At 38.1% G+C, this 12,905-nt stretch overlaps 1 protein-coding gene across 4 annotated transcripts in view; it reads right to left on the bottom strand.

Moving 5' to 3' along the window:
• The window catches only part of LOC125297541 (calpain-2 catalytic subunit-like), a 35,423-nt gene that overhangs the window by 18,118 nt on the left and 4,400 nt on the right, over nucleotides 1-12,905 (bottom strand). For all 4 annotated transcript variants that reach the window (XR_007194072.1, XM_048247946.1, XM_048247947.1 and 1 more), the window contains 2 exons: nucleotides 12,574-12,707; nucleotides 4,510-4,678 (listed from right to left, as the gene is read on the bottom strand). Coding sequence is in view for 3 of the 4 variants with exons in the window: in XM_048247946.1 (XP_048103903.1) it covers nucleotides 4,510-4,678; nucleotides 12,574-12,707 (303 nt within the window). In the remaining variant the exon portion in view is untranslated. The remainder of the gene's footprint in view (nucleotides 1-4,509; nucleotides 4,679-12,573; nucleotides 12,708-12,905) is intronic.

Genomic DNA, 12,905 nt, shown 5'->3' with positions numbered 1-12,905 from the left:
TTAACACAGCTGCATAGTTATTTGAGAGTTTGAAAAAACATCGTTATTCTTCCAACCGTCCAGTCCACCAGTTGTCAGCATGCAATGGAAATCAGGCGATTTCGTAAGGTATGTATCTTTAACTGTTTTAAAAATGTTTTATCCAGACGGATTTTAAAAGTCCACCCAGAGATGTAGAAGCTACCCTTCATGATATGAATGGATATTCTGCCTGCCAATTTCATTCAGCCTCAAACAGGTTAACAATTGTGTCATTCATGCTAACTAACGTTAGCTAACATTAACTTACAATTACTGTTCATGTTAAATATACACAAAGACAGACTCATAAAAACACAGTTCTTTGTTCACTGGGTATGAACTGCTGACAGAAACAAAACGAACTTTTACAACGAACTAAAATGAGCATACCAAGCTGGTTAACATTAGCAGACCATATAGCTAGCATCAATGCTAATTAAATATGCTTCGTGGTGGTTGTAGCCTAGACTATGGTTGCAGCTAACGTTTGTCAGCTAATATTAGCCAACACCGTTGAAGTAATGTTAGTCTCTTCACAAGCCACCCGTACGGTAATAATAATGGCAAACAACATCTTATTAATTCATTCAGGGTAGCTTCATATTATAGCCATGTAACTTAACGTTACTGGGTGTTTTTGGTTGTAGCAGAGAAGACGGCCTCTGGTTGTAGTATCAGACAGTCATTTAGATAACGTTACCCGGTAACGTTAGCATCTAGAACTAGAAGCTACAAGTTATTATAACTCCATAGGTGGTCATGGTTTCCGAGTGTGTTGCGCTAATATTTTGGTGGATTTTTAATGTTTGTCAACATCATTCAATGATAATGGTTCATGAAAATCTTGATATAAAGTTCTGTAAATAACAGTGATTAATGCACTCTTTTTTGTCCCTTTGATTCACAGGGGTGATCCCCAAAACGGACGGTGGAATCTGCCTGCCTTCATGGAAGTATCACAAGCTTTTTCTAGCTATCTGTTCAAAAAATAAACTGCCAAATAAATAAATGTTGCCCATTGGATGGATTATAAAACATTATATTGTAACATTAATGATTTGCAAACATTTATTTGAATTATTATCAATTAATAGTGATTGGATTAAGGAGAAAAATAAGATACTTAGAATAACCCATAAATTAGGTCAGCATAACCCAGAAATGACAGTGAAAATAATATAAATCCTGGGTTGTATAAGAGAGCCTACCCAACAATTATGTAGGTTTAACCTAACAGTTTTGTTACGATAACCCAATGTTTGGGTTAGACTATCAACCCAACTCATTGGGTTGACCGAACAACCCAATTTTCGGGGCTAATATAACTCAGTGCTGGGCTCGACCACTATTTACCCAGTGGATGGGTTGAAATTGGGTTGTTTTTAACCCAATGTTTTTTAGAGTGCTATATGTAGGCCTATATCCTCTGATTGTAATGTTTACAGATAGGCTATCTAGGCGATATTTGTAACATTTATTTTGTATTTGGCCTGTTCTAAAATCATGTAGGCCTATTGAACAATTTAAACACATTGTGAACCCCAAAGTTGGAGACATGCATATAGACATTGCTGCAAACTTAAAACCGGATTAGGCCTACTCTGGAATGGCTAACTGTACAGGGGAGTGCTTTAAACTTTAATTAAAATTACACCTTTGTGTTCGGTAAGGTCTGCTGTTTATTCTGATATATGGTTTGTCATGTGTTGAGGGAAAGTTCGCGAAGCCAAGATGAATGGGTAGGGAGACGGGTGCAGAAAATAGGCTATGATTAAATTAAAGTTAGGCTACTTTTCTCGCGAACCGTTTACCACAACAACTAACCACCAACATTGTTTAAAAGCTGAGAAAAAGCTTGTTCGTGTGATACATGAGATGTCTGTGATGAATAGGCTACTCCGCAAGTAGTTCAGCAAATTTGGGTGGGACAGAAATACCTTTACAGAGCAGCAGATCAGGTCTGGCCATATCGGCTCTGATGTACATTGATTTAAATGCATCGCTTCACTACCCAACACGCCAACAAGAAAGAAAAAAAAAAAGAAACCAATGAGCTTATGTCGGCGATTTCCGAATAGGCCTAGGGCTAGAGAAAAGACAGCTATTGGTAACCTAACAAGTAGGATTTGCTTTGCCTACTCTGCTGTTTGATTGTCCCAAACTTTGAGACGCACCCATACTCGCATTAACTGAATCTTATCAACCCGAACTGCGCGATGTTCCAAACAGAGTGACAGGATGCAATGCCTAATAATCTCACTGCCTACGGCATAACTGATACAGTGCTTAGGCCTACTGTTCTTTTCATGACGCAGCACTAGCCTACGTTTGAATGATTTATGACTGAATGGAACGCTATGTTTTTAAAGCCAGAACTGCTTATCACGTCAGGTGACAAAGTTTAAACCAACCATCATCTTCTAATGTAGGCCTATCCTTATGTTGAGATGTCAATTATCTTTGCCCTAGGCTATCATTTATGTGTGAAGCATGTTTTAATTAAGACAGTACACAAGCTATTTTTATTATTGAATGGTTTCATGAATGAATTGTACGCACAGTGCGTAGGCTACAGGATTGGGGCTGGCCACTGACCAAGGCCACAGTAGCCTGTGAACCTCTGATTTTCAAAGGGGAATCACGCCAGCGCGGGGGGCAACTCTACTCTTCAATTCCAAATTACTTTTTATTGTCTGAAGACATCTATCGCAAGAATCTAACATTCTAAGCAACAGCAAAGCAAATGCAAGCTAACCAAAGTGCAGTCGGTTCTCCGCCATGGTTTTGGAAATCACACACCTGCTGCTTCTGAAGGCCCACGCGATAATAAGGCCCTACGCCTAGGCACGCCCCTGTTGCACGTCCACATTAATAGCTGATGCTGCCTCCCAAAATTCCCCGCATCATGTGAACAGATCAGCAGGCCTGCAAAATTTTTCACCTCGTTTTCAGACACAAGTTGCAGCAAAAGACGCCTCATTGTTTTTTTTTTTTGTCGGTCGGGTCGGAGTTCGGTAGTTAATCAGTGCATATTGAGGGTCGAGTGGGTGCAGATTGACTCTCCTGACGGTCGGGTGGGTGCGGATGGTAAAAATCTTACCCGCGCTTAACACTACTGTTGAGCATATTGTAATGCAGCGTTGAATGGATGAATAGCTTACATAAGGGTAGCCTACCCCGCACTTTTCAAAACACACTCAAGCTTATGGTTATTGTCCCCACCACTTCTAAAAACAAACTGACGCCCTTGGTTGACAGGTGAAGTCGAGAGGCAAGGCAAATTGCAGCTCAAATTCTCATAATTTGGGAGCAATACAGTCGGTTTCTATTTGTCTTTGTAAATAGCATAGGCTACTGTTTATCTTTCAGCAGCACAATGCTACAGTAGGCTATTTCCACTAAATGTTCAGCTCCATATTATGTGCAAGACGTTTACTAAGTAGGCCTATGCCAAAGCTTTGATCTCTTAGCTCCGTCACTATAACGTTACGTGTTCTCATGGTGAGATGGCATCCTGAAATATGTTTTAGACAAGGGGTGCAAGGGTCACGGAGGCTGGACAAACACGTAAATGACAAGGTAAACTAAATAATGTACTAGACCTAAGTTAGACAGGCTTTGAGGTTAAAACTATGAAAACCTGTAAGGTTAAGCTAGTCTGTCACAGTTAACTTCAAGCACAGCTTACATGCGCAGAAATTTAAATATCAGCATCACAAGATTCATTATCGGAAAATCCTGACAGGGATGCAAAGCCAAAAACGAGAAAAAAAAAAAAAAACTTTATACACAATGTATTTAAATCAATTTGTTGACCTGTACAGTTTCATTTCTGCTGAGAAACTAGTTCGCCACACACACTGAACTTGAAACAAGCATTATTCAGAACACAGCTGATCAACACGTCCCGTCTACTTTCACTTTCAATGAAATAAATGGAATAGGCCTACACTACAGGATATTCGGAAAGATGTGAAGCACAAAACCCGTCGTCATTGTCAGTATATACACATATAGTCTACCTCTCACTCACAGACCCCCCCCCCATAAAAAAACTCATCTGATCTATACGAATTGTGTAGGTCTCATTTTCAAGTCGAAAAAAATGGAATTCCTTACTTTACTTACTATCAATCTCCAAAACAATATAAGGGCCACATCTGTATTCGGGCTATGTTTGATCATTGCGGATCATGTTAGTACCATATCAGATCTATATCAGAACCACGTCAGAACTACATCAGAACCAATTCAGCATCAGAACCAATTCAGGACCAATTTAGTACCATATCAGGACCAAGTCAGGGCCATATCAGAACCATATCAGAACTGTATCAGTACTATATCAGTACCATATCAGGACCACTTCAGTACTATATCAGGTCCATATCAGGACTAATTCTGTAACATATCAGGACCGATTCAGTACTATATCAGGGCCGGTTCTGTGCCAGCTGTCCTGTGTTTGTCGGTGCTGTGGGTGCTCACGTTGATGGAACAGCCCAGCAGTGATCCTCTGTCTAGGGCTTTCTGGATGATGCTGTAGAGGTTGGGCTGTGGGGAGTTGAGTTTGAAGCGCTCAGCGATGCCCCCGGTGAAGTCCTCAAAGCCCTCAGTGGGAGAGCCTCCAGACAACACCTCATAGCAGCCGTTTACTCTACAGGGCACACACACACACACACACACACACACACACACACAGAGTATGAAGTATGAATTTGTATAGTTCTAGCATTACATTAACATTAATTGTAATGTTAATGATGTTGTCTCATTGGTTCAGCCAACTGTCATTCAAATCAGACCTCCATGTGATTTTGACACACACACACACAAACACACACACTCTAAAAACTGCTGGGTTGTTTCGGTGACCCAAATGCTGGGTGAAGGCATCTGGATGATGTTTTGGGTAGATTTGACCCAGCGTTGGGTTAGAAATAGAAACCCAATGCATTGGGTTACACAAAATCGAGGCTCGACCGTTAGGTCTCCATAAAAATCTCAAAAAAAATCTCTGATTCCACCATCTTTTGAATGACTGACACCGAGGGACAGACGTGTCAACATTTTCTCCATCTCCTTCCCTGTTTCAAGTAAGTAAATTCATGTCTATCACATCCATGTCAACATAATTTCATAGGCCTATAATTAACATAGTCTAATTATATTGTAATGTTACTAACATGGGCGTAGATTTAGGGTGGGACGCTAAGGACTAGTTCTAATCAAAATTTTAAGATGACAAAATTGTCCCCACCAATATTTTAGCGAACTTATTTGTACTGCTGATCATTCCGACAGCCAGCACGACAAAACAAGAAACGTCAGGGTTATCTGCATTATGATATTCCCTTTGCCCTTCAGCATGTACATGTTTGCCCCTTTTTGTGGTTTGTAGATCAGCTATGCCACCCAAGAAGAAGAAAGGGGACATACAAAGCTTTTTCATTATGCACAGTCTAAGTAGGCAAACTAGCCATACAAACTGGCGACTAGTAACCAGGCTTTCAAATTCAGATTTTAGCCTACTGTGTAAAATAACATTAGCTGTTAGGATTACCCAGGATATTGTCACAGCTAAACCTAGCTTCTGCAATCTTTCAACCAAAGTTAAGAGTCATGCTGAATATGGGTGTGCCATACGGAGAGTCGCATAGGCTATAGCAGAGAAAAGAAGCCACTAGGCTGCCAATCTTGCAGTGTATTTGTGAATGTAGCCTGCACAATGCAAAGAAATAAAAGATAAACTAAGTGCATTTCCATAGAAATAAAAAAAAAACACCAGATATTTCTTCTATGATCTCATCCCATAAAGCTTTTCTTTGACTTCTTAGTTTTTTTGAACATTTATTTTATCTAATGACATAGCAAACATGATTAATTGAATCAACATATCCTTGCACTTGCGAAAACTATTTTTCACTAGCCTAAAACAATGAGGTCGCAAAAACAATGACTTCAGACATGACTTGCGACTCCACTCAAAAGACTTCAGACTCGGACGCTTTGAGACTCCTGAACAAGCTGTATTTCATGCAATTATTGCTTTTTTTAATCTAAATGTATTCATGTATTTCTATTTTATTGCAACATACAGTATACTTTGGAAAACGATATAACGAGCGGCATGGCCCCTTTGCCATAATGTGCAACGTAACGCATGTGCTTTACACTCACAGATAAAAAATGCATTGACCATGGCGACAAGAAGTCCTCCCGAGAGTGCCTTTCATCATTACTTTCGGTTACAATAACTTTGTGCACAGAGGAAATAAGTTTAACAGCTACATGCAAGGTGTGTGGCAACAACGCCTGATTTCATCAGGCATCTCCAAACGCACCCATATAGGTCAGTCACTTAGGCCTAGCATATATCGTCACAGGTGACATGCTAACCATCATAAAAGTGTTGTGCTAATGCTGGGAACAGGCAGGGATGGGCAAAAATACATCAGAATGTATTTCAAAAATAAAATACCTAATAGGCCTACCCTCATTTTTAATGTATTAAAATAAAATACTGTATTTTTTGTATTTAGAAAATACTTAAAATACTTTTTTCAAGGAAGTATGAAAGCACTGCAAAAAGCTTTTTTTTTTATCCCAAACATTGAGCCTATAAACTATACAGTAAAAAACAATACAATTTGGCCCCTGTCATGCCATTTTGGATATACCGTATGCAAGTTCATGTAGTGTGTTTAGAATTAAGAATAATTCAAGAATTTCCATTTCCATTTAGTAATTCCATAATTTTACATCTAGCTGATGCTTATCCAAAACGACTGACAGAGCTTTCAATTCGGCAGCCGTGGCCTACTGGTTAGCGTTTCGGACTTGTAACCGGAGGGTTGCCGTTTCGAACCCCGACCCCTCATTGCTACCCGAGCGCTGCTGTTGTTGCAGGCAGCTCACTGCGCCGGGATTAGTGTGTGCTTCACCTCACTGTGTGCAGAGTGTTTCACTAATTCATGGATTGGGATAAATGCAGAGATTATATTTTCTTAAATGCAGAGATTAAAATATACTTATACTTACAATTAACCACATTATAATCAATAGGCCAAAATCATAATTGTGTATCTGTACCGAATTTCGTAATTCAAGTCCAGTGTAGAACTGAATAAGAAAATCATAAGGCTGTATATCTTGAACTTCCAGTATGTGAGAAACTTGACTTGCCTTAATATCTCCAACCTCAAGTATGCAGCTAATAAGGAAATAGAATTGTTATTGAATTAAAAAGATGAACTTCTCCCCACTGTGCAATGCAGAAAAGGATGCTACAAGGAAGGGAATTCAAACACACTCAACACCTTACCATCTATTGATGTCATTGTGGTTCATGGAGATTTCTGACATTTTTTCTGTTAATTGGCTTGGATACAAAAGGACATTGTTGCCTTTGTCGGTGTCCTTATGTGAACTTACACAGGTAACCTTGCTCATCTTTACTTGCGTACGACTTCACACCAGTGCTTCAGGGCAGCCGTGGCCTACTGGTTAGCGCTTCGGACTTGTGACTGGCGGGTTGCCGGTTCAAACCCCGATCAGTAGGCACGGCTGAAGTGCCCTTGAGCAAGGCACCTAACCCCTCACTGCTCCCTGAGCGCCGCTGTTGTTGCAGGCAGCTCACTGCGCCGTGATTAGTGGGTACCTCACTGTGTGTTCACTGTGTGCTGAGTGTGTTTCACTAATTCACAGATTGGGATAAATGCAGAGACCAAATTTCCCTCACGGGATCAAAAGAGTATTTATACTTATACTTATACTTCAGACCAGAGCTGATGCTTCAGCAAAGGCCGTCACTGAAAAGCTGTGAATGTCGTTGAACACAGCTGTTCTCACATTAGCTGATTGCAATAAACATTAACCATTGTTGCCTAATTACCAATTATTCATTACACCTGTGTGTAGTATCTACTTTTTTTTTGTGTTTTTCACATATAGTATTTTGCAGTATTTTTAAAATACAAAGATACACACCAATAAAGTATTTTGATACAAAATACAGAGCCATTTCCTTCAACCCAATAAAATAAAAATGACAAAATACTATTTTGTATTTGAAATACATACAGTATTACATGTTTCAGAAATCTTGACATGTCTAAGTTTTGGGTTGCAATATACAGGTAGTGGGCTCTCTGTTAATTTTAATGAGTAAGCCTAAAGTTACAGCATTTCTATCACAATTGACCAGACTTTCACCTTTGGCCTGCTTTTAACAAAATTCTGGCTATGATTGTTCCTTGTATTGCATCATGAGCCATCACTGTGCCTATTGCATTCTACTGTTGTTAGCCTTAAGCCTAGCTCAGTCATTATGTTATACCACATCGCCCTCCATTAGAAGTGCAATGAGCTGCATTGCGCATAATAAACTGCATTTAGAATTCCAAATTCATATTTATAGATATTTTGGTGAAAGTAACTCAAAAGTAATACAATAGTAGTGTAATGCCTTACAGTTCAGATACATATTATAATGTAACAAATTACTTTGAAATGACAGTAATGAGTAATACATAATACGATTTTGAAGTAACTTGCCCAACACTGATGACAACCATCACTTTCTATGTATGTCTGTGTGTGTGTGTGTGTGTGTGTTTGTGTGTGTGGAGGGTCAATCAAATTCTATGATTGCCACTGATGTGAATGATCTCACAAATCACACAAACCAAATCAAGTTTTAAAAAATCGAAAAGTATCGAAATTGAGATTCTTCACTTAGTATTGGTATTGAAACACTAATGTTGGTATTGTGACAACAGGAGTTGAGGATGTGTCCCCACCAAAGCTGAGACCAAACCTACGCCCTTGGTTACTAACATTATTAAGGATTGTTGTTAACGTTATTGTTTAAGGTCATCATTTGTAATGTTAACTTAGCTGTTAGGATGGGAATTGTAACTTTTTACAATTGTAACACGTTATAACCAATTCACATTTTCTTGAAGAACCCAAAATGATATGAATGTAAAATAATGTCAATTGCTGAATAGTCATGGGTTAACTTTAGGTAAAGTTAGAAGCTAGGCTAATTAACGTTGCTCAACTCTTTGCCTAGCAAAAGCTAGCTAGCCATAGTGAAACATTATTCATGTAGCTGCTAACGTTACTGTAACGTTAGGTAACATTAATGAAAATAATTTATTAGCGGAAATCAAATCAAATCAAATCTTAAAGAAGCACTGAAAGATAGTGAACACGTTTCTCTGCATGAGTGTCTTTCTGGAGAGATTAGCTAAAGTTAGCTTCATTTCCCATGTTTAACAGCCTAAACTAGCTAAGATTAACTATAGTTCTAGTGGTCATAATATTAGACAGTAAATCTGCAAGTAACATAGAGGATTGAGGCAGGGAAGTCATTTGTGATGATGTTATAATTTGGGCTCAAATTAATGTGGCCAGTGTTGCCAATGGGTCATTCCACGTCAATTCAACCAGGGCCCACACACTTAGGTCTCAAAAATTCTGAAAAAAATACCAGGTGTACCTATGTTACCCAGGAGACACGCTGTAAAATTACTCTTATGTAAGATCAATACTTTCCAAGATACAGCCAGTTTTACAGGGGGAGGGGGCCTCTTTTTTTTGTCAAAGTTCACAAGCCCACAGCGCAAGAACTAAACCATGTAGGAGGCTCACATTTTGCATGCTGGTACATAAATAGGAATAATATGTAGCAAAATCGTCACGTTTGGTCTGGATGATCCTTCATGGTCATAGCTGTCCCTCAAAAGTTGATAAAAAATGTATTGGAGTTTTTGGCTGGGCTCTGTTTAGGCCTTCAGAAGACATATTTGTACTCAACATAGACTCTTGATTTATTTTCCTTACTGAGATAAGTAGAAACACTCTCACAACAATGACAAAACAAAAAACAATGAACAGAAAATAAATTCCTTCAGGGTCTGAACAGCAGACCTTACAAGTCTGAAAAATCATTTTGGATCTCATTTTCAGAGCACCCAAACACCTTGTGGGAATATGCAAAGATTTTTTTTATATATTTTTCTTTATTTTCCATTATCCCTTCTTTTTAAAAAACACCAATTTTACTTGTCTTATGCAAATCTTTCTTTTTTATTTTCCACCCTGAACGTAGGCAAAATGCACCATTGAGATCAATATGTTTTGTATAGAGCTACCACAGGGTACTCTATACAACCACAGGTGGCACTGTGGTAACTCTATATAAAACATATTGATGTCAATGGGGGCATTTTGCCCATGTTCAGGGTGGAAAGTTCTTTGGTTGATAGACATTTGATTAATAGCTTACTGTAGTTTGATTTGATTTATTTAATTGTATTAATAATTAATATTAATAATTATTATTCATAATTATTATATAATAATTAGTATTAATAATTCCTTATACACATGCAAAGCCATCAAATTTTTCAAAAATTTCCCTCACAGGATCAAAAAGTATATATACTTAAATACAATCAACCGACATCATAGAGACGGTGACTTCAGTGGAAATTCTCTTCCCGGATAATGAGTTTCCTGGCTGTCAAAAGCCACACACATGAAGCAGAGAGGTCAAGGGTCAAGGCCTGATTAACAACTATTCAGCCAACAATAACATCCTATTAGCACAATGAAACAATTAGTGTGTGTCTGTGTATGTTTCTGTGTGGATAATATGGCATTATTAAAATATGAAATGCATTTTGTGATCGTTTTTGGCTATTATGTGTTGATTTTTTTTTAATAAAATTTGCTTATGTGATTATTTTGTGATTGATTAGCTCATTTTAAATAGGCTTATGTTATTATTTTGTGATTGATTAGCTCATTTTAAATATGTGTATGTGATTATTTTGTGATTGATAGCTCATTTTCTCCAGGACATTGTGATCTCATTCTCCAGCCTCCACATTCCTTCCAGCCCAGCCTCCAGCCCCATCATCTGGAGTTTGGAGCTACCATTCCTATAACGCCCACTCCTATCACCCCAGAACAAAGGATGAACTCACGCCTTACTGACCCCCCACACACACACACACACAGCCTCTCACCCACAGCAGTGTTCACCAGACCATGAACTTACACAATACTCAAAACATCCTCTTTCTACAGTAAGATTCAGGAACTGGAGAATCTGGCTCGAGACCCCATGATAACACGACAATGTCATAAGCCGCACACATGATAAATTATGTAAATCATCAAAACCACATCTGGCCTCGGAACAACTGAAGCACTTTGTTTGTGACGCCGTCGTCCACATGCCTGAGAGTCATCACTGTGTGAACACTAAGAGACTAGAATATTTTTTTTTGTTTATTATTGGGAATAGGCCTGTGTTTTGTACATAGAACAATGACACATGTGTCCATAATTCTTATTTTTTGGGGGGATTTTATGGCATAGGCCTCCACCATTAAATCAGACCAAAATAATGTTATAAGCTTACTCCATTAGAAAAAAAACACCATGTAACTAGAAATGCAATTCCAAGGAATTACCAGTGCATGAAAATGCAAAAGTTGTGATGTAAAATATCATGTATAGTTAAAACAGATAATACAGAGATGGTTACTACGGTGATGCTAGGATAGACATGGTGGTTGCATAGCTTAATAAAAGTTGATAGTTTAAAAGTAGACCGTTGAATGTAGATAGTTTAAATATTGTTGATAGACAGCTAGTTTAATGGTAGTTTAAAAGTAGACCGTTTAAAAGTTGAATGTATAGTTTAAAAGTTGTTGATAGACAGCTAGTTTAATAGATAGGTAGTTTAATGATTGTTTAAAAGTAGACCCTTTAAAAGTTGAATGTAAAAAGTTCAGTAGTTTAATGGGTTAAATTGTTTAACAGTGGATTATTGTAGTGAGGACTTTTATTTTGAAACAGTTTTGGGCAGAGGAAACAGTTGAATAGGATGTGTAGTCTTAATTGACCCAGATTGTATGCTTAAAGCATTAGGCTTTAAGACCTAACACCTGGCATATATAGATTCTAATTGCTTAATGGCCGTATTATGATGTCACAATCGGCAATGTTAAGTCTATGGGGATTTTTAAAACGTTTTTCTTTAATAGTTTAAAAAGTATAAAAGTTGAAAAGACATAGCAACCTGATACGTTTGAAGACCTACGTTACAAAGTTTGAATGAAGTTTCTAAGTTAAACTGTTCAAGAGAAATTACGTATGGAAAAATTGGTAAGCGGAATAATAATAATAAGAAAAATAAGTTTTTGCCTAGGAAGAACAGTACAGTGCATTTTCATGCACTGTAATTAATGATATCATAAAGGCAGTAGCTTAACAATTAGGATAGAACACATCATAATTGGCCTGTCATAATGACTCTCAATTGGCCTGGGTGTTCTTCATGATTGAGTCTATGTGGGAAGGACCAAACATACGCCCACTCAATGTTTGTTCAGACCCTCCAAAATATATTCTACCCTTTTTCATTAGAATAGAACACAAAGTAATTGTGATGTCATAAAGGCTTATGCTTTGTCCAGCCATTCACTATTAAAACAGAACACAGAGTGATTGTGATGTCATAAAGATCCTTACTTGGCATAGGCCTTCTCCAGTAGGGCACTCCAGAACTCTGAGCCCTCTGCTGAGTGCACAAACAGCAGCTTTCCATCCCTCACAGGCAACCGGTCGTCAATGACAACATCCACCCACTCACCATACTGCCAGATCTGATGACAGAAATGCTTAATTGTTATTATTTGTTTATAATTATGACTGCTTCTGTATGATACACATCATGACACCTGAAAAATACTAAATTTCATGTTCATATATTCATATAATACATAGAAACTCAGGACACCCATCCAGACAGACATATACACTGACACACTAAATTAAGAGAGAAAGACAAGAAGGACAGTGAG

The sequence above is a fragment of the Alosa alosa genome, chromosome 7 (genome assembly GCF_017589495.1).
Source record: "Alosa alosa isolate M-15738 ecotype Scorff River chromosome 7, AALO_Geno_1.1, whole genome shotgun sequence".
Classification (NCBI taxonomy): Eukaryota; Metazoa; Chordata; class Actinopteri; order Clupeiformes; family Clupeidae; genus Alosa; species Alosa alosa.
This window is presented reverse-complemented; position numbering and strand designations above follow the sequence as displayed.